The 23,101-nt window shown below is 42.0% G+C and overlaps 1 protein-coding gene and 1 long non-coding RNA gene across 2 annotated transcripts in view; one reads left to right on the top strand and one right to left on the bottom strand.

Moving 5' to 3' along the window:
- The window catches only part of LOC135327637 (uncharacterized), a 55,823-nt gene that overhangs the window by 17,022 nt on the left and 15,700 nt on the right, over positions 1–23,101 (top strand). The window lies entirely within an intron of this gene.
- On the bottom strand, positions 237–21,169 carry COLEC10 (collectin subfamily member 10). The gene is made up of 6 exons (XM_026110066.2): positions 20,909–21,169; positions 8,477–8,548; positions 6,202–6,273; positions 4,123–4,176; positions 2,832–2,927; positions 237–1,333 (listed from the first exon to the last, which is right to left on the bottom strand). Exons 1-6 carry the CDS (start codon positions 21,054–21,056, stop codon positions 942–944), a joined length of 834 nt encoding a protein of 277 aa, XP_025965851.1. The 5' UTR covers positions 21,057–21,169; the 3' UTR covers positions 237–941.

Raw genomic sequence — 23,101 nt, 5'->3', positions numbered from 1 at the left:
AGGTGATTTTAGCATTAGACATCAAACATCGCTGGCTACTGGTTTAGGGAGTTTGCATGTCCCTAGATTCACTTGTTAAACCAGCAATGCGCATTGGTATCAATGAATGTGCATGTGCCTGTTTACAGCGTACAACAATGATGCTTCCTTTATGCAGTTCTCTTTGTGCTAGACTTTAGCAGCTTTTGGGGGACATCAGAAGCTAGAAGTGCTCCATTTATTCTCAAGTTGTGTAAAAGCTGCTCGGACTTGCCAGCAGAGGAACATCAGTGCCAGTGCTAAGTTAATTCCCCACACCTTAGACCAGCCTGATGGATTGATGGAGTGGGAAGTAGAGATAAGTGAGTCCTCTTCTGCATATCAGGCAATATAATTGCACAGTCACAAGCAAGGAGGGTAACAGCTTTTCATCTAACTTTGAAGTTGGCCCTGCTTTGCATGGAAGATGGGACCAGATGACCTCCAGAGATCCCTTCCAACCTAAATTATTCTATGATTCTAACAAAGGAAAGATTTTTTTCAAGAGAAACTGGAAATGTGTCCCTCCAGGTCTGAAGTCACCAGAGAAAGTATTGGGACTTCCCATGCAGGTCAAAGATAAGTGAACTTTGTGAAGCACATCAGTAATTAATCTACCAATGAGTTTACTGTTTCTGGCATTAGTGAAGTCATATTCACCTCTGCGTACTCTAAATTTGCCCAACCATCCTAAATTGTACATAAAAATGAAATATAAATTCACTGTTGGCTGGATACCACCTGCAAACCTGAACTGACTTTAGGGTCACTGTCAGCTAGCTCAGCAGTAGTTACTCTTCCTTAATCCATTGAAGTGCAAGCTGAACTGAGCCCTATCCTTTTTAGTCTGCTTTCCCTACAAGGGATGAATCATGAGGGGTTATTGTATGTACAGAAAGTGCCAGGCACATTCTGTGGCACTTTTATTTTCTCTTCTTGAGGAATTCACAGACAAAGTAGATGGTAACTTGGCACTCTGAATCATTCCACTCTCCTGTACTCAGCATTTCCACGCAGTCCTCACGCCCAGTCGGGTCGTTCGGTTCCCCTTCCTTCCAGTTACTGTAGTTCTGCAGTGAGGTGTTGTCTGCATACACAAACTGTCCTTCTTTTTCCATGTCATTCATCCCAATGAATGCTCGGAAGAGGCCGCTCTTGGAGATGTAGTCAGCGATCAGGGCATTAGTTGCTTCATCTTTAGGCATTGCTAGTGTTCCTCCTCTATCCCTGCAGTGGATCAAGGCTTCTCTGTAATTCTTCTCTTCTTTGACAATGTAATAGAATTTCTCATCTGTCTCTCTGATGCCTGCTATAACTTTAGAGAAAAAAAAATTGCTCAATGGCATTTCAACATATATTGAAGATGCTTCTGTTCCAATATCACAATGAGGTGATTTTTACACTGGAATTAATCAAAGGGAGAGAGGAAAATGTGTTCCTGCAGCTGAACTTGCTATGAACAATGATGACTGAATCAGAGACTGATGCTGCTAATGGGAGTGATGAGCATCTTACACAAGTTAGGACAATAGCTCTTCAGTCCTGATTGGCATGCATCCCCTGAGACACTTCAGTACTAGATATCACTGAAGTAAAAGTGATCAGATCAGGGCACACTAAATGGACAATTAGCAGGGTCTAATTCTCAACCACCTCAGCTGCTTTACTTTTTATTGAATTCAGATTTAAAAGAATGCTCTGGGATGGAAATACAAGATTATGAATAGCTTTCAGGCCCTTTCCACATAGAGGGAAGTCAATGATTTTAAATGTGATCGCTAAAATGAGAGATGAGAGCCATATTCTCAGAGCTGCTGTAGCCTCTAAGCGTGCATTGACTACAAAGGGAGCTGTGGAGGCTCAGCAGCTTTAAAAGCCAAACTTCTTAAGCAACGTCTATCCTAATGAATTACAGTGCCAAGGAGCATTCCTGGGTACTTGAAGTTGATTGTCTCTGCTGCTAGATTGCTGGAATGGTCCCAGGCGCAGATCTGGCCTGGGGCAACTAATGCTTTCCAAAATAATTCAGGACCTACCCCTGCCACAGTTAGGAGCTAGCAGAGGCCAGGGACCATTCCTGATGATGTGGCTGTTCAGTTTTGTAGGATTTAATAATATAGATGAAGGCTGCTTTATGCCAGTTGTCCACAGTGCCAGAGAATGGTCCCAGACATGTTAATTTACTGATACAGACCTAGTCCTAGATGTGCCCTTTCAAAGAGCAGTGTGATGAGGAGCCTTTTCAAAAAGCTTTGCTGTGCCAGGACATTTCCTTCCTTCCTTTCAGCAGGGGCAGTTTACACTGTCCAGCTGATAGCACTGTCTACAAACATGACTCCTTATACCCCATGTCTTTGGGGTGTCAGTATCTTCCTTATTACAGGAAAAAATAATGCTTGCACTGAGGAGAACTCTAGGACTACCATACATGCAGCCCTCCTGTGCAATAGAAAGGTCAAGAGATTCTTATTCTGGTGCTTTGAGCAGTCTGGCACAATCTTTTTCCTTTTGTTGCCTGAGAGGCCACTAAGCCTGAAGATGAGCCATGCTGAGGCATTTAGGAATCTGTGCCGTGTGCTATTCGTGATTCTTTCTATCGTACTATTGATCATTTCTGCATTGTTTTTGCTTTTATTCATCTGATGCATGTGTCCTTGCAGAGGCAAGACTGTGTGTTTGTTGTATGTTTTGAGAATGCCTTATATGATTGGATCCTTTTCCTGGTACTGCTGTAAAACAGCAATGATAGAAGAATAGCAGTGATAAATGGGGTAGGAGCAAATCAAACATGTCAAGGACGTGATGATGCTTACCATTCTTCACAAACTTGATGGACGTGTTAAGCCGAGCGACGTTGATATTCAGTTGTCCAACAACTCTCCGGTATCTTCCACAGTCACAGACTGTGCCTGAAGCAAGGCAAAGGACAGAGAATTCATCTGTTTAAAGCATATGTGTGTGTGGAGGGTCAGCTGTAATCCACTTTCAAACTTTCTGAAGACTTGGCCTCAACTTGTCTCACCCTACCTTATTGGCCGTACTCCTGTAGACCGAAACACTCAATATTTTGCCTCTGTACACTCTCTTGTTAACTTGCTTAAACATCCCTAAGTTTGAGAATGCATATGGAAGAGTCATAATTTGCCATCTTCCGTCCACCCATACCAGTGTAGGATTTACACATCCTCTGCCCTTCTCATCGTTAATCCCATCGAGTTTAGAGGTGTGGTTTTTCATCGTGATCTGAATGCCAAAGGTCTACCTGCATAGCCATAAACACCGCTGATTCCTCAGCCTTCTGAAAGAAACAGCAGCATTCGTGAAATGAGGAACTGCTGTTTGCTCAGTGAAAGGAGATTTGTGAGTGCACAGAGGTAGGACTGGAAAACCTTTGGGAGAGGGACCATGTTAGTGAAGTGCTGCATGCAGCTGTGGTAGAGCAGAAATAATTTACACCAGCTCAAATAATCAATAGCTTTCAAGTGCTGAAGGCTGAGTTACATTTTTGTTGGTAAACTGAAATTCGACTTGGTATAGATTTTGTTTGTTCCTATTCTCAGGGAGAGAGGAAGTTGCTGATGGTTTCCCATTCAGAACCAGGCTGGCATTGCCTACGAAATGTGTTAAAAATGATTACAGCTGTACATTCAAGGTGGGAAAACATTGAAGGTTATTAGTAGACTACAGATTATACTCTATCTAAAAGGACATACTCTTTTGTCCCCACTCTCTTATTAGAAGTTTATTAAAGGACTTGATTCCTTCGATGTTCAGAAACTTTCCTCTAGTTTCCAGTATAAATGTAGTCCTGGTCTATTTATACATGTTAGTTTTTACGTTATCAGTCACTGTCCATTAATTTCTGTAACTGTTGTGCATCTTGTTGTGTATGTTGGTGTATTCATAGCCATCAGTCATGGCCCTACCCAGCCTCCATTTTGCTAAAGAAAGCTTTTCCAGTCTCCTCCTGTTCGTTTCATCTATTCTGAAGTTTATCCACTTCGTAGGCCTCAAAATTTTGTGAGAATCAAATTCAAACAGCCAACCCTGAAATCAAAGAACCAGCAGACTCAACCACTCTGAAGAGAAAGATGCATAACATACCTGCTTTTCCCTTTTTTCCAGGCACCCCTGACAAGCCCTTGGCTCCTTTGTCGCCTGGATAAAAAGGAAAATATATTCTCAGATCTCAGACAGTGCACATGTCAGGAGAACTTATTTGAAACACCTGTTTAATAATATACTAATGCTCTGCTTCTGGTAGAAAACCCTGATGTACTGTACTAGCACATGTGCCAAGTCAAACAACCCATGATTAATTCTGGTGAATGGAAATAAGGAGAACCCTTTAATAGCTAACCCACCGATAACACAAGCATCTTGTGTGCTGCTGGTTCCTGGTACCACTGGCTTTAAATATAAGCTACGCAATGATCCTGGAAGGCTGAAAGCACTCAAGAAACCTGTGGGAGGGGAGATCTGGGTTCTCTTGTTGCCTTGCAGGACAGATCTATTCGTGGATTCAATAGCTGCATGTCAGAATTAGGCACAAGATGAGGCAGCTGTGCACTAAGCCACTGAATTCATGTGTGCAACATGGCAGCAGTTAGCACCTGCATGAAATGGGGTCAGTAAGGGTTAGCATTTCATTTCAGATGCAGTTCATGGAAATATGGTTTATTTTCATCCAGCTGTTTTCCCCTTGTTCTGTAAATCATCAAAATGATAAAAGTACTTCTTCAGATCCTCTGCTAATATATAAAGGCAGGCAACGAGCTTTCTAAAAATTTCAGCTTCTTTGGATCAGGAAATTCCCTTACTTTATCTGAAATTAATGTCGACTCTACTTTTATGAATTAAAACCTTCAGAGGCCAAATAATGTTTATACTTGCTGTCCTTGTTAATGGCCATATTTTGACATGCTTTGTCCTTTAAATGGTTTTGTTTTTTCAAAGAAACCAGGAGTTGGCTGGCATTTTAATTAGCATTGCTTGATGCCTTGCACACTTAGAAGCTGAAATTTCAGGGTTGCTTCATTAAGAACTTGAATGTTTAATAGTGGTAAATCTAAACAGTGACTGAGTGGCCTTTTCTTCTCCAAATAAAAAGTAAAGAGAAATAGGGAAAATATTCCAACTGGAAGGGGGTGATAAAGTGAACAGTCAGCTTGACGGATTAGTTCAAAGACTCAGAGCTTTGGTTTACTTAAAGATAAGCAACTTGTGGGGTTCTTAAATTCTAGTCTCCTTTGGTGACTGAAGAAATCTTTGGAGATAACTATCTGTGTCTTCAGCTGTCTAGGTGCTTTTGAAAATTAGTCCCTCAGGCCAAATTCTTTTGTTCTTCTTTGATCCCGAGGCTGCTAGAGGCCATCAAAGGTTCACTTACTAGAATACATTGTCTTGAGAAGCTCTCAGGAGAGGTGGTTCCACCCACTCACTGTATTTCTGGGTTGATGCACTGGTTAGAGACCACAGAGTTCCCCTTAGGTTCGTGGAATCCCAGCTGAGCTTTCAAGGCAGGTCTCCTGGCAGGAGGAATGTTTCTTCTTATGTTGCTCTTTTGGAATACCTAAGGGGAATGTCCATGCCTCTTCTCAGGCTACTAGCGCAATAATTTTATGGCATTACTATCCAGGTAGGGCCAGAACCTACCTTGATTTGCAAGGAATAGTTGCCCTGATTAAGTAAGTGTTCTCTTAAAAATCTTAAAATCATTTCTCTGCGTAGGTGTCCTGTGTGTCGCTTGCTCACATCTTGCACACAAGTGCAGCTGACAAAGTGCGGCATCCCGAGCAGCAACAGAATATTGATTTAGGGCCTTCAGTGTCTGAAGCAGAGACACAAATTTGCCTTTCTCATTTAGAGCTTTCAGAGGATTTGTGCTACTTACTTCACAAGGGCCAGATTTCTCCCTTTCTCTTTTATCATCTAAGAGGATTGGTTTATTAGGTCATGTAGCAAATTATTTTAGCCAAGTAAGTCTGATATTATGCCATGTGGGAAGTAAATCGTAAACATTTCAGTAAACTCTAGTCACCAATTTTTATGCATAAGTTTATTTGGAGAGCATTGATTGCAGCCATTATTTGGTATTATTTCATACTGGGAACTCTCACAAAACATACACTTAATTTGGGGGACGGGGCGTGGGGGAAGGAAAATTCCAAACCCAGAACTTACCCTTTCCGCCAATTGGGCCAATTTTCCCAATCATTCCCTGATCACCAATATCCCCCACAGTTCCTTTGTTTCCTGAGAGGAGAAATACAGGGAAAAGGGTGTGAATGGTTTCCATAATTTCTTTCCCAAGACGCTATTTAGCTCTCTACTGTCGATATTTTTCCTTAGCGTTGTCAGTCCAAATATAAGTCATTGACACATGTATGCTCATGTGAGTGTACATGGTATGAGGAATAGTTTGGTATTAGGAATAAGCCAGTCCCATGGGTAGCTGCTACCAAAAATGATGCTCCCATTTCTTCCCTATTCCTGTAGTTTTCTTATTTATTCCCTCTCCTTTGTACTGATGCTTGTTGGACCTGAGGGGGAGCCAGTTCATGAGTAAATCCACAAAGAATAAACTACTCTTTTGGTGAAGTTAGCCATCTCTTGGGGTAGCAGCCTGGGCCGGATTGCTGTGAGGTCTCCATGAAAACCCCTGCTGGCACAAGGAAAGAGCAGGAATTCATGGTCAGCAATTGCATCCGTTTTGGTGGCTGCTTTCCCCTTCGCAATTTGCTGAGTTTCTTTCAGTGCTGAACCCACACCAGGTATGAATTTGTTGTGTCCCAGGTGTGGTGCCTAGGGCTCAAACTGTAACCGCTTTGACTTTAGGCAGGTTTGCTAAGTGGAGCTCCCCTGCACCGACCAGACCTACTAAGGTGTTGCTGTCAGCCACTGTGCTATAGGTAGCCCCACTCTTTTAGCAGGGAATAGGAATGTGACTATAATGCTAGAAAACAAATGAGATTTGCAGTGACCTTGCACAGGCAGTTTTCTAGTTCTCCCTGTCTCTCCCCCAAACACTCTCCTTTGCTCTGATATATAACTGGTTGCTTGCCTAGTGCTGCAAAGTCTAAATAACTGGAGTTTTAAGGATGATTGGGGGAGGATAGTTCAGATCTGTGCTACGGTAGAATAAAATGGTAGGACATTGCAAGGCACTGTTCAAGAGCCCAGAAACACCATATTTCTTACAGGAAATACAAAATAAAACTACTGGTGGGTATTCAGATACTGATTCTACTTCACAGCCAAGCTAGTCTTTCCCTGTTCTTTTTTTTCCCCTCTTTCTCTGTACCATGGGCAAAAGTCCTTGGTCCTTTCTTGAGTCCTTCTGGCTTTCTTGAGTCCTTCTGGCTTTGCTGAGAGTCCTTCTCAAAGCAGGACTGCAAATAAGGAGGTACTAGCTTTGCTCTATGTGCCTTCCCAGTCCTCAGAGCACCAAGAAAATGGATACCTTTTTGATTGATCAGTGGTTTATATTCTAAAGTAGCTGGCTAATTATGACATCCCAATTTAGGGGGTTTCAGTTTGCACACCAACGTTGAACATTACTAAGATGCTTTGTAAATGGTTTGTTATCTGATCTCGTTTTATCTTATCTGACCCTCTCTTTAAGATAGGAGGCAAAGTCACATGAATGTATATAGAAATGAAAAATGTTTTCATTATAACAATAGTAAGAGGATGGTTTTAAGGATTGTATTCAAGTAAAAACTTTCCTGATTAGTCTTAAAATGTTAGACCACTGTTGAGGAAGAAAGAACACAGATATGCATTAACATTAAGCTCTAATGATAAATGAAACTCTTGACTTATGGTGTGCAAACAAGGTTGACATGATAATGTCTGGTGTGTCAGAATGCTCTGCTCAGCTCATTATGTAGATGCGGGATATGTTTAATAGCATCAAGTCCTGAGAAATCTTAGGCCCTTTGTTCCCCAGCGCAGATGCTGTTTGAGCAGAGGAACTTCCTTTCTCAGTGTATGCCTCAGCTTGCTTATCTGCAAAACAGGGACAGGTGAGATTGGATTTTGTTGAGCATCTTGATGGATTGCTGAGAAGTAACTCTCAAAATTCAGTTTCACCTAAAGCATCATTTCATATATGGAACAGTAATCTTTCTGGCTATACATGTGATCTGGGAAGCTGATCAGTCTTCTGGATCTCAGTTGTGTTAGCCACTTGGGAGAGCAGCAGTAAATGTACTGGTTTATTGCATGACTGTTTAAATTTATTGCCACCTGTAGCTGTCTTCCATACCGGAAGGAATTGCACTAAATTCTCAGTAGCATTGTCAGGTCCTCTGATCATTGTTTGACAAGCATTGTGAAATTCATTGGTGCAACAGGAATGAAGAGCATTAAATATCACTGTTTTTATGCACTGGTACAGTTGTTGTGCACAGTGTTATTCACATACCACTAATAGTCAACAAACCATCATAAATACCTTTTGGTCCTTTCGGTCCAACTTTTCCTTGTCTTCCTACTTCTCCTCTATCTCCTTTTTCACCTTCATCCCCTTCCAAAAAAAAAAAAAAAAAAAAAAAAAGCATCATGGTACATTTCACTCAGTGCAGTAAATGCAACTATACATTCTCGGAAAGTTCACATTTTTTTTTCATTGATTTGTTTTTATTGTGCATTGAAGGCACAGTAACCATAGCATATATTTCAGAGAAGAGCTGGTGAATCTGACCATCATTAGGAAAAGCTGCAAACCTTCCCTTTTGGAGAGGCTGTTCCAACATAAGGATATTACAACACCAAGTTCTTTTCCTACCCTTTAAGCCCTATTAGCTGTATAGCAGATAAATAAGGAAATCTTTCTCTAGTTGGAAACCTGAACCCATAAAGGAGAAATACCAAGGAATGCACTAGGAATTTATTAATTGCTGCTAGTGACTCTATGTTCAAGATACGCAGAAGCTACAGCAGTGGGAGGCATATAAATATGTGGTAATAGGTCTTAACATAGACGTTAGCATTTAGTATGACAGAATTCTTGCCTTCAGTTTTTGACAGGTGACATTATGTGTTAATATAACAAATATGTTTTTAAATTATGCCAGTGCTTTATTTTGAAATCTGCATGCACAGAATATCTGCAAGAGGTAGGTTCATTGCATTTATTACAGTGGTGCAGAGATTCCCACAAATGAGATCAAGGTCCTATTACACAGGTTATTGTATATACTGTAGTAAGAGAGAGCCTCTTACTGAACAGCTTACAGTCTAAAGGATCAGGACAGCAAATGGTAATTGGAGAGGAATGTTATCTCCTTTCTTAGATAGCATGCAATTTAGCTTGAGGTTATGCAGGAAATCTGAGGCACAACTGGAGCTGATTTTCTTATTTTCTGATTCTTAATCTCAAGGCAAATCTCAGGAACATCTTTCCTCTTTTCTTGACAAACGCGGGGGCGAGGGGGAATGCTGCACCAAACAACCATCTGTGAATACAGGCAGCTGTCAAAAGCCACTCCCTGTATTCCCTACCATTCTCTGCAAAAAGACTTGCAACTTGAGGGCAAGCAGTGCCACAATCCCTCTCCCAGTCCAGGATCTCACGTGTGAGTAGCAGCCGGTTGTATCTAATGCCTGCAGTGCAGAAGGGAGAAGGGCTGCAGTTCAGGGCATGGGGACCCAAGGGAGGGAAGTCTGTCTGAATGTCTACATGACAAGCATTATGTGACAAGACCAATACCTGTCTCACTGAGTGCCTGGTAGAGGGTCTCCAGCCCTGGCTGAGGGTGTTCAGGGAGCTGACTGTGCTGAGGGTGACTGCTGCCCAAGCAGCCGCTTACAGCCACGCAAGAGCAGTGGTGTAAGGGTTACCGGAGCCAAGGGCAGCATCATGGACCACTCAGGAAGAGCCACTAGCGATTCTGCCCTTCATGGATTAGTCTTGTGCCTTTCAAGCCCATTTATATGTTTGCCCCCTATAATATCCTATGGCAGAGTTCAGTGATTTAACTGTGTGCTGGGGGAGAAAATCACTTTCCTTGGTTGCTTTCAGACTGATGGTTTCATTGAGTGTACTCTCACTCTTGTTTTGTGAAACATACTGCCCACTCATTCCTGATTTACTTTCTTAGCCAACAGGTAGCGTATCGTGCGCTGTTTTATGGGGTGATGAGAGGTGAGAAGTGGTGCACGTTAATTGCAATATATAAAATGTAGTAGTAGCTCTTTCACTCCTCTGTACTCATGGACTCATGGAGACTGGATTGAGTCTGTCCCTGTACGTTAAAACAGACGCTAGCCTTAGGACTCCCCTGTGGAGGGCAGGCTCACCCCATTGCTCAGGATACTTTCAGGGGGTGGTGGTGAGTAGTCCTCGCTGAGGAAGATAACGGACTGCACTTCAGTCTGAGTTAGAGGGAGGAAGCATTTGCTAGAGGGAATAACAGGACGACCTCTGAGGAAACATGACATCTGCTGTGTGTGCTCGTTCACTCAGGCACTTTGTTTATTTTTAACACCAGCTGCCACGGGACACCGTAGGAAGAGAAAAGGCTATAAGCAGCCAGCAATAGAACATTTAAACATCTTTTTATTTTCACTGATTCTTTAAAGATGCTTGATAAAGTCAGTATATATTTCCAAAAGCCAAGCTCCTTAAAAATCCAGATGGAGCTGTGGGTCTGAACTTCAAGCTCATGAAGAGATGCATACTTGTACTGGGGTTATTGTCTAGAGGTCATCAAATAGCAGGGAGCCAGAGAATTTACAGGTTAATTTTGCTGTTGACCTCAGTGCTAACATTTACGACTGAGAAACGAAGCAATTGTCCTTTCCAGCCCCATCTTTGAGACCTTTGAGAAAACTGCAAGAATCATTCATCAGTAGTGTGGAAATTCAGAAAAGATTCCCAGAGGCTGACAAAGAGCTCGTAAAACTGAACTCTAAAGGAAGGTTAAGGGCTGATGTGATCATGGTCCGCAAGCCCATGCAGGGGGAAGAAATGTGTGATAATAGAAAGAAAGCATGATGTGATTCAAAGGCTAGAAAATGAAGCTGGATGAGTTCTGACTAGAAAAGTAGTACTGGGATATTTAACGACTAGAACATGCTCTCTGGTAGGAGAGGGAGATGTAGGAGGCTCTTCTTCACTTCCAACCTTTACCAGTGAGATGAATTCCTGTGTATAAGACATGCTATAATTCTGGGTTTGGTGTAGGAACTGCTGAGGGAGTTTCTTTGGCCTGTGTCATGTAGGAGGGAAAACCAGATTCCTGCAAACTTCCAAACCATGGAGGGGCCTGTCACTCTGGCAAAATCCACATTACCTCTGTCAGGCCGACTAGACACATCTCCGTGGCTTTCAGACTGCTCTGTAGGGTTAAGAGCTCTAGAGAGACTGTTGTTTTCTGCAGAAGGAGGGCAAGAAAGATCCCTTGTTTATAAGAGACATTGCGTAGACAATTAGTCTTAGAAACAGTGCCCTGGAAAGAATATCAATATACCACTAGATGCAGCTGTGATTAGTTACTAGAGGTGGGTTTTTTTTTTTGCAATCTCAGATACAACATGTAGAGTCATTAAAAGCTGCAATACTTTTTTTTCTGTGAGTCTTTAGAGCAAGTTTTTCACACACTGGGCTGCCAGAGATTTAGCTAGATTCCTATGTATGGGCCATTAGACTGAGAGCTGATAAATGGGCTAAAAGATGTGGGAAAGGCCTTTGAGAGATTAGAGAGTGTCTCAGCTTTTATTGATGACAAAATATGATTTTATACTGATGTATAGTCCCAATTTTTATAGTCCCTCTAAAAGCCTGCAGGAGAAGGAAGTTCTATCACCCACTCCATCTTGGCGTAAAGCAGCCTACCACCCGATGCCTTCGTTCCCTTACCTGGGGAAGGGGGGGGGGGGGAAATAATATGCCTATCTGTAAAGGGAGAAAGAAGATCCTGTTTTTCCCATTTTGCATCTGAGAATGGGTAGACCATTACAAAGCAAGGATAATGGCAAACAGCATTATTTAGTGGTACCATTCCATTGTTAATTTAAGACTGGATTAACTCCAGTGTTTGATAATATGGTGTTATAATTATATGTCTGTTGTGTCCCCCGTTAGCTGTTGTATGTAGTAATCTCAAATTTTGGCAAAAAATGTGAACTGTTGGGTTGTGCTCCCCCCTTGTGGTTGCGCATTAATTTGCAACGAGGTAGGAAGGATTATAGGAGGTTTACTGTTTTTTTGGGCAGGGGGTGAGCTGCCTTTTTTTCTAATTTATAATAAGCACCTCTTCCTTCCTCTTGGGACTTCATGTGGACAGGCCATCCCACTGTATTAGCCACTTCTTTGTAATCTGCCAAAAAACTGAGTCTAAATCCTGGTAGTACTTTGGATTGGGTTTGGGAATTTTGTGCCACTGTGCTTTGTACAACAGGATTTGTTTTACAGAATAAAAACCCTCAGATCCCTGACATAATGAGCTTGGAGTCTATACCCAGAGTTTAAACTCTCCTGTGTGCTGCTGACCATTTGAGGAAGTGACAGGTTCAGTTTTATCCTAATTAGCCCATTGTCACTTTAAAACTGTGATTGCAAGGGAGTCAGATAAGGCACTGCACTGGCACTTGAAGCATGGACGAAGCATTTGGAGCTGGTAGCTGAAAAACAGCCATGTCCCCTCTTGTTAGTATTCCCTCAAGTTGATTCACTTCTTCTGTGTCACAGATTTAAAATATCAGACTATTAAAATGAAAACATAGAACAATAAATTACTAGACTCTTTGAGCTTAGGACTGTGCAAGACAGAAGGAAAGCAAAAGCCATGAGTAGTAAATGACTTGCACTGTCATTTGAACATTTTAATTGTAAGTGAGAGGGAACAAACTGAGTCTTTCTTCCTCCTGTGAAAAAGCATAGGAAAATAGTGAAGATATAATAATCAATAGGATTTTTAGGCCATTGAGAGGGTCTCTGCTGCTTTAGGAGTTTCATTAAACTACATAATGTTGAGAAGTTACATTTAGTAAGAATTTAATTACTAATAATTTACTAACCTTCAAGTGGCTCGTATTTCCCTGGTGAATCTTTTGTTGGCAATTTATCTGGCTTGTATTAATGAATGGAGGAAGTTATCAGGTTAAATTGTTCACATATGTTTAGTGACCCTCCAAGTCTTGTGATTAAGGGCTAACCCCAGTTCTTGGAGAATCAGCATGTAATCCCTGGGGTTTACAGAGTCCACACTTATCTATAGAAGCAGGCTTGCATCTGGATGAGAGCAAGTCTGCAAATTGTGTAAAGACTAAAGCCAGGAGGAGACTCCTAACTGGATTTATGCATTCAGTTTCCTCTGGAAGCATGAAAAATGCCCAGTCTTTTCATTCAGAGCTCTGCTGAGAGACTCCCTGGTTCCACCCATGGTTTTACTGATACAGTTCTCCAGGTGAGCTGACAAAGTCATATGCTCAGGTTAGCTCCCAATCCTGTCTCCTGATCAAAAATACTATATAAAGATTCTGCTCTCTAAGGCTGTCTTTCACAGTAAATCAGTTAAATTGTTTCCTGTGAAACAAAAGACAGACAAAGACTGTTCACTGTAGAGACCCCTCCCAACATACAGCATGGTTGGACTATCTCAAGTTTAGCTCCCTGCAGTCTGTGTTCCCCTCTATCCCAGCAGGCTCTGCACACACCATAGCCCTGTACACCTTCCTTCACACTCCAAGGCATCCTCACTCTTTCTAATGATAAAAATGTGACTTTTTGTTGGCTGCAGCACAGTCTTCCTCCTACATCAGATACTTGAAATGAAAAAGCCCACCACCAGGTAATGATAAAAATGCCTTGAGAAGACCTGAGGCCAAGTGCATTGTGGGCATGACCAATATGCTTTAAGGGGGGAGAGGAGACTAACCTTGATCAGCATGGACATGCCATTTTGCACTAAATGCCTTGGAGGCCAAGGATCACACCTGGAGTAGATGCATTTAGCATTCCAGATGTAGCCCACCTCCTACCACAAAGTCGTACTGAGTGTTATGCAGTGTTACCCTATGATCATGTATTGGGCTGTTCTGTTCAGCTTTGTGCAGCTTTCTCTTTCTTCCCCAGAGGAGGTAACAGCATTCTAAACAAGTAGGGTTTGGGATCTTCAGGGGAAAATTCCTCAGTTTTGCATCATGATATTTCCTTCTTTCTCTCTCATGTTTTTCTCTCAGTGTGGCTGTCACCTCAAGACATCTTCCAAGGAGGGCAATTCACTTGATGAAGTGCCCCATTCTGACCACTTGCTACGTGGAGGCCCGTCATTGCCTTAGTTTAAAGTGGGTGTTCAGGTTTCATGGCTTTCTAGAAGGCAGTGGTGTCCCTATTGCAGGAATATTCTCTGGTGAAGCAGCCAGAGAGTTGAGGTAGTGCTAAGTTTCTTGGATGAAGCTACCCTACCCAGAAGATAATGCATAAAAGGACTGACCAGAAGCACAGGTGCCCTCCATGGAAAGATGTGCGTAACAGAGGTTGGTAAAATACCTCAGGCATTGCCAAAACATCCGTGTGCTTGGCTATGTGAATCAGAACAGAGAGATAAGTGACACACAAATGCAGGTTACTAGAAAGCCTTTGTGTGTCTCAAGTAGCTGATCTACGTTGTATTTTCCTGCTGTTTCTCAAACTGAGATAGCGTTACTATTTGGGACTCAGAGAGCTGCGATTAAATGGTAACCGCCACAGCTCCTTCAAAACAGAATTTCTAATCTGAGCTTTTAGCTGTTCCATGGCAGCTGCCTACACAGTGAATGTATTGGCAAGGGCTGTGTTTCATGCTTGTAGTACTGGTTAGGCGGCATACAGACCTTCCCCATCTCCACAGAGAGAATGTGAAGAGTTCAGGTGATGCAGCCTTTCCTGAGTGTTAAAATAAAGGGAGAAGGGTGCGTGCATAATTCTGAAGCTTTAAGACTCCTCCAGGAGCAACTGAACGCCTTGTGCTCCTGGAGAAGCTTTGCAGATAGCCACAGGATTAGCTCGCAGCTAAGAGGCTTTATACATATCTTGCATCTTCAGTATGCAACGTGCAGGCACTAAGTAACCCTGAGCACACAGTGAAACTTTGCCGCACTTAGGCATGTACAATCTCTATTGAGAGATTTAGTCACTAGAGGGAGCTGCTGATTCCAAGAAATAAACAAATATAGCCTAGTTTGTCTTTCCAATGTAGAAGTATGTCACAACTACGTCAAGAAAGCCTCAAGAGTTCATCTAATTTCACTTTCAGTGTTTTTCAGAATTTCCAGTGGGGATTGTTGTTTTCAAGCTATGTATGGCTAGCGAGGACCAGATTTCCTGTCCTGTCTTGGAGTTAAATGACATCTTCTGCCTAGAGCTGTCCTGACACAATGTCCTCTTCCCCATCCTTCTTCCTCCCACCGGCTCCCAGCACCGATCTGCACACTTCCCTCACACTGTACACAGTTTTGAACACTCTTCTGACCCTGTGTTGAATAAATGTAACTCACTAAACAAAAATACTAATAAGGCAGGTATACATTTTTAGGTGAGCCGAATTGGCTCAGTGAAAGGTCTAGTAACATAAAGTGTGGAGATAGGACCTTATGGTCAGTGAGGGACAAAACAAAGGAGAAGTTGGAGCTCTACTTTTGGCAAAAAGCTGACCAACCAGTTCAGCTGTAGTTCACCCATAGCTACTCTTCCCAGATACCCTGCAGGGGACATGCAGTGCTCTGCAAATTGCACCATGAGGAATAGAAGCATTTTCTTTTCAAGTTCTGGGACACGTTGTCTTTCTTCAGCCAGCTCCAAGTTGGACAATGCGTACTGTCAGCTCCCATGGTGAAAGGGAAAGAATCATCAAGAATAAATTGGACTCTCTGCTCACTTTTCCACTTTCCACTTATAAATGTCCTTTGACTTTGGTAGAAATACCCCGTCTTTGGTTGCATTCCATTAGCCAGACCCTAGTATGCAGTGCTTTCAGGGAAGCTCTGTTGAGTTGTGTCATTTGAGAATGTGGGCCTTTGTGGTTGAATGGGACATAAATTATTTCCTTAATAACACAGAAATAATTTAAATATTTCCCCTGATTCTCCTTTCACTTGAACTGCCGCAGTTTAATTTTCTGCCATTATGACAGGGTCTCAAAGATCCATGGGTTATTGTGGCTTGAGCAGGGAATCAAAGCAACAATGATATGAAATACAGGCCCCTTATATTTTGAATTTATGTTTTTAAGTGCCCACATACATGCTTTATAGCTCAGGCTGGTAAACTTTGAAAACTAAATATATGCTAAAATATACAAAATCTAAAATACATGAAAAACAGAATTATGTGTTGAAATTAAAGGGCTCTTCAGATCAAACATGAGGCGCTAAGAGGGTAGCTTAGTTATAGGTTTGAACAGCCTATAGGATGTGGTAAGGCATTTTATATTTTCGGAAGGAAATGCGGATAGCGGCATATCTGGTTTCTGAGAGAGTTTGAGATTTTCCAGGAGTGGAATTGCGTAAGCACAATTAAAGCTGAGAGATGGACAGCTATACTGGAGACCGCAGTAAATGCTATTTTGAGGCGCCAGCCAATGTTATAGAGTTTATAAGCATCATTTGTCAGAAATAATAATAAGGAAATGCTTTACAACTGAATTGCTACAGGGAAACTCCCAGTATTCTTCAGATTTTATTTCATTCCAGTTTCTCATCCTGGATCTGATTCAAGGTCTTTCAAGTTCCTGTGTCTGGATTTCAAAGGAAATTAATTGGGACCTCGGACAGCTAACAAGATCTAGAGCCAGTCTTCTGAAACCCTGAACTCCCACAAATCCACGAGGAACCAACCATAGCCTTGTTCTGCACGTCCACAAGCTCAGCCACCGCCGCTTCCCATTATTGCCTCTCTCCTGCTTCTAATAGGAGTTGAGAAGTCAAAGTTTTGGGCACTCTGCTTATTTCTGCCCTCACATTGAGGCGTATTGATTTACTCCGGTCAGGTCAGATCCCAGTCTCATTTACGTCAGCTTCACAGCAGGTTAGGCAAAGCTGAGCTTGTTGCCTCAAGGCTGGGGCCAGGCCATTCCCCACCGCAGTGGAGGAGGAAGTGAAGCAAAGGGCAGAGCTGGGACTGAGCCAAAGGGAAAGCCCTGGAGAGCAAGGCCAGCTATTTCCGCTGCTGCCGGAGGACGGACCCACAACTGGTGCTTTTGGTCTCGCAGCTTCAGCTGCCTCCCCAATTCCTCGCTCAGCAGCAGCCAGCCTGTCTCCAGGCTGGGGCGGGTGGAAAGTAAGCAGTGGGGCCATGACTGATTTTGCTAGCCCGAGCTCTTGGCTGCCCTAGGAAATTCATTGTTTTGTTTATGCTTGATCTGGTTCTGTTTGTACTGAAGGAGTCAGCCAAGTACAGAATTTGGCCTTTATTGTCCTGGTTACTCAGCGGTGGATAAGCATTACTTAACATGACTTTTCAGACATCCTGTGCCAAATTCAACCTGTTCATAAATGTCTCAGGTCAGACACCAAAAATCACTAGTTACAAATACTGAAAAGCTGTTTTGGTCCAAAGAACAGACTTTTTATAGAGCTATGAATATCTTTTAGGCTGTAGTGGAGGCATGTTTCCTAGAGAATTTCTGTAAGGGTTCTAGAAGATGCCTCACAAATTTCTATGTCTAACTTCTATATAATCATGTTTGCTATGTAGCTCAAAAGCTTTGTCAAGAAGACCGGACAAGGCAGCCGTTGCGCTAGGCCTATGTTCGTTAAAAAGATTGCTCTCATTTTGAAAAGCAAGCTGAGCATGACTTAGAAAAGAAAACTGGGAGAGGAGTGCCAGCTTTTGCTTTTTTCTAAATCTTTATTTTTTCTTTTTCTGGAGCACATGTTTACAAAATTTCACTGCATAATTCTTTAAAAATAGACTTCAACTTGCATTTATTTGCACTAGTGGCTGGAAAGCAGCAGATGGAGGGAACTGCAAAGTGCTTGGTTTGTATCACTCATAACCACCAGAGGTCAGACTTTAACTCCTATTAATTTGTAATACTGAACAGCTTTAATTCAGACTGGCTATTATCATAGACACTGGAAGTGCAAAAGATTTAGAGGATGTTTGCTCCATTCCTCCTGTCCTTGCAAAATGTATCCTCCCGGAGTATTTTCATGCTCTTTGTTAGACATAAAGGCCTCTGGTTTTGCCTCACATGATTTGAAAGCTGCTACGTCTGTAATGACAGATATGGAGGCTTTCCTGATATTTGTCCTAGAATCAGCCTTTCTTTTCATCCCATCACTCATATTATACTTCTCTTGTGAAGCCTCAGGTATGAGTATGAAAAAAGAATATATTTTTGAAGGGGAAAGATTTCACTTAGGCTAATTAACTTAGACAAGTTACACATGGCTGGTGTAAGACATGACCAGTTTTCAGGACACTAATGACCCTTTTTGAACAGGTGATTTTCACGGGGAGCATCCAGAAAGGTCAAGTTCTTTTTCTTATAGCAACCAGGAATGCCTAGATGATGGAGTAATGTAACTTCCAATAGTGCAAGAAGTAGAGGCTTATGAGATCTGAGTCTCTGAACACCCTCACTTCTCCCTCAGCTTTCCCTTCTCCATTGCACTGTGTGATGGGAACAGCAGTATAGCTGCTGCATTGTACTGAGGTCAGTCCCACTTGTAGCTCACAAGCTGCATCTAGCCCAGGGGACAATTTTTCCCACCACAGCCTTGGGATAATAGGTGAGTGGGGAAAGGAGTTATAGACAATGTAGGAAGTTTTACAGCTACTGAATACCTTTTAATCCCTTGCACTCCTAGGTGCTTAGTCCCATTAGATGCTCCCACATCTGTGTGGAAGGAGGAAGTTGCCATGACAGGAATCTGGCCTGCACTGATAGAAAAAGCTGACCAACCTACTGTGAGAGCCTGGCTCTCCCATCTCATGAGATCACCATTGTGTCCTGCCATAGCTGAAGATGCTGAGTGCATGGGAGTGATGAAACTTGTGCAGGGTGGGTAAAAAACTGTTTTCTGAAGAATGGTGGGTGAAAGAGTAACACAGATGAAGCACGGAAAATAAAACAGCAGTAGAAGTCACAGAATCGTTCCTTGTCAGGGTTAAAGTCTGAGCAGCAAAGTTTGCCTGTGGCTGTGGTGTGGTCCTAGGCTGGGTATCGTGTGTACTTGAGTACTTAAAGTACCTGAGTACTTAGACACAAGATGGATAGAGGAAGACTGGCAGCAGGAGACTTTCTTCCGCCACATCAGTCAACATCCTTGACTACAGGGGGTGCCGGAGGAGTAACAGAGTAGTTCACACATCAAGCTTGCTCAGTCTTTAGTTGCTCAGTTGACTGGCAGTCAAAACGATCAGTGCTATTGACAGCCACTTACAAGTCTCCTGGATGAGCTCAGATCAGGTAGGAACTGAAATGGTGCTATGGATTCATATCACTTAGATTGCGAAATGTACTTGATGACCTGAGATGGATTGGAGCCAGTAATTTGGAGATATTTTGCTCGATACCTCTTTTACCAATCATGGATCTTGGGCATGGTAATCTAATTTTAAAGTAGTAGTGAGGACCCTGCCAATACACTGTTTGGTTTTGCTCATCTTTCGGTGTCAGCCAGGAGACAATAGGACTGATAATGGCTAAATTCAGACTTTCTCAGTGGAACACTTGCAAAGAGCAACAATGTCTAACCTTTAAATGCTCCCTATCCCAGCTAGACCACAGAAAGCAACTGGAGTCCTAACTAGTCTTGTGTTGTCATGAGACCGCCTCATTAGCCCTGTGACTTGTTAAACACAATTCTGTCAAACTTTCATCTCCAGCCTTCCATTATTCAGATATTAACTAAGCAAACTCCCACTGGCTCCCTTGGGGATCATTACATCTCTCTGCATTTGTGCTGCAGCAGCAAAAGTTTAAGCTTGGATTGTAATCATAAAAATTAACTTTCTGATTAAAAATGGTCCTTTAAGCAACGTGCATTTGAATAATCCATCATAAAAACAAATGAGTCTGTAGCAATCTTTGACTTGATAATCTCTTTTCTGTTTAAAATTTAAATCAGTTGCATTTTTTCACTCATTTTTAGCCTATAGAAAAATACAATGACTTACTAAAAAGAAAGCCATATTTTGAAGTGCAGTAGTCATGGTCTGGAATATATACTTTATATCTGTCACTGCAAGATAGATTTGTATGTCATGGACCTAGTTCTTGGCTGATGTGCCCTCCAGGCAATTCCACTGACGTTAGTTGTGTCACACAAAAAGTAAGTTAATGCATAAAATTTGGTTTCAGATATTTGGAAAGTGTTTTGAAGATAAAAGAACTGCACATGCAGCAGCCGATCTAATTCTTATTGAAGTCTGTAGCGAAGGTCCCGTTTAATTCATTGGGAGCTGCTGGATCAGGTCTGATTAATGCAGCAGAGCTCCGTTTACAAGAAAGCATTTGGAAATAATGACAGTACAGTCATTTTAAATATTGCATACATCTCCCTACCTATAGATCCAAAGTGAACCATTAACATTTCACAATAGGTGCTTGCTTTTAGAGAAATCCGCTCAATTTATGGCTGCTAACTGTACTCATTGTGTGATTAATACAAGAAGTAGGAGAAGAGTTATGTGGCTGGAGAAAGATGCAGAAGGATACCTCTAACTTATGTGAGAATATATGAGACTGTTCCTGAAACTAAAGAAAACAAATTCAAGTCTCCTTGCTGCATCACTTTTCCCCCATCACACTTTCACTTTTCTAGATGTTTGTACAGTCTGCGGTAATTTAGATTTTTCATCCCCAGCCAATGCCACAAACCCTCCATGTCTCTATTTTAAAAAATCAGCCTTCATCAGTACTGGTCTCAGCATTAACAACCTGATATTCCTCACCTTTTGGTCCAGGTAATATAGTGTGTGTCGAGCAGACGTCTGTTGTAGGTCGATTGTCAACATCAAAACCAAAAATCTGAACTTGGAAAATAAAAAGCACTACGAGGGTCCCGTATTTCCTTAGCTGTTGTTCTTTCTTGCTGCTCATCCTTGCAGCTTCTCAGGAAATGCCTTTCGTTGTTACAGTCTTAACAAATGCAGCCGATACAAAAATAAATGCTCCACTAACTGAAGCAGTGAAAAGAATTGGGAGTTACATGCTAGAACAGCTAAATAAAGTGAAGAAGAGAGTTTGACAATGCCCTAGTTATTTCTGTCTTGCACATTATCCAGGATATTTATTTAACAGTGACAGCTGTTTATTCCAGTTTATCTTTTATCTGTGAGATGTTTAGCTGCTTTTGCCATGGAAAATTTCTTCAATATATGGGGATATCTCTTTTGTCATTTTTTTTCCCTTCAGCATAGACTCTTCATACACAGCTTTACACTTACTCAAGAGACAAAAGACTTCCATATTGTAACCATGTGAGTACTAATTAGTTATAGGATACTTGTGGCTGGTTCTGTGCTAGAGGAGTAACATAGATTCCTTTTAGAGTATGAAGAGACATTTCTATGAAAACTTTCCTCCAAGGAGACCTTTAGTGACACTGGAATACGTGTGGATCTGCCGTGGGTGGAAATCACAGGGACTATTTCACACCTTCTGGCTGCCGTGTACTGTGTAGCAGGGCCTGAGAGGGGGGGCTGAAAAGCTGAAGTTACAAGTGGGTCTCTGAGCCAGAAACCCAGGAATGAGGGTTTTATGCGTATAGCTTTCTCCACAATGGTTGCTGCAAGCCCAGATTACGTTGGTAGACACAATACAGAAGGACAGACATCAAGTTTGAAGCAACAGAACAAGATGAGCTTGAGTTCTTTCTTCGATTACCACCTTGTGCCTCTGCCTGCTATTTCTAACTGGGAGAGACCATATATCAGAATAGTAGTGTAGCAGAGCTCCCAAGGCCACATTGTTTCTGCTCTTTTTCCTGGGTTGTCCAGGAGGTTGTTCCTGGTTCATATCTGCATGAGGTAGGCTATCAATTTTTCAGGTGGATGCTGGGACTTTACAACCTGGTGTAGGAGCCCTCCTGGATGAAGGAACAGGTAGCATGCAACACTGCTGTATATCCTCTTGGAAGGAACTGTGACGGATATCCATCCCTATGCAATCCCTTCCTAGAAAAGAGTCTAGCTTTTGATGAGGGAGAACACAGTAACCAGGGACAGCAGATTATTCTAGGCAGTCTGGCAGCAAAGGAAAGGAGATGAGCATTCATAATCTTTTCTGTAACTTCATTAACTTTTGCTTTGTTACACAAGGGAGGACACAACTGCTTTCCAAGATGAACTACTCTGTTTAACTGCCTAGTGTGTGAAGGCATGTTTCCTTTCCATCGTAGGCAAAAAACATATTTCTTATAATGATAGCTTTTCAGATGGTTTCTTCATTATTTAAGAGAGCTTTAATTCTTTAGTCCCTACAACTTTTAAGCCTTTTGACAGACAGAAAAAATTGCAGCACTGATGTAAAAGTGGATACCTTTTCTTTATAGGCTGAAGAAGGGCTTTGATCTCAAGCTTTCATGTGGGATGAAATGTTGGCCAAACTCCCAAGAGGGGTCAAGAGACTCCTCTCCCTCTCTCTAGCCTAGTCAGACTGTCCCACTTTTCAAAACACTTCTTTACACTTTTTTCTTTTTTATTCAACTGTATATGGTGTTTTTCAGAAACAATGGTCTCTGTCCTAACAAAAGTCATCTAACACCCTCAGATGTGGCCTTGATAACAGATACGCTATAGCTAGAGGGGGAGAAAAGTGAAAGCTGGGATTACGGATGGACAGAGTTGTACCAGAAATAAACTTGTTCCTCTGTGATTTGAGTCAGCTGTGACTTGTAAGCTTTAAATGTTTTATTTATCTTTTCCTTCTCTCCACTTTCCATTTCGTGAGCATAAGGTCAATGTAAGAGCAAGAATAGATAGTGTAGGAGTGGGAAGCTAGTGTACTTAGTTTTGGAGGAGGCATTTTGGGAAATGGTGCCAAAGTGATGTGAATGATGCTATCTGTTCCACAGTACTGAGAGACACTGCATTCTTTGTTATTCATCAATGATAAAGAGGAGTAAATGTAAGTGAGACAGGAAA

Source organism: Dromaius novaehollandiae, chromosome 2 (assembly GCF_036370855.1).
Source record: "Dromaius novaehollandiae isolate bDroNov1 chromosome 2, bDroNov1.hap1, whole genome shotgun sequence".
Lineage (NCBI taxonomy): Eukaryota > Metazoa > Chordata > Aves > Casuariiformes > Dromaiidae > Dromaius > Dromaius novaehollandiae.
The sequence above is the reverse complement of the archived record's forward strand: the minus strand, read 5'-3'. Positions and strand labels throughout refer to the sequence as shown.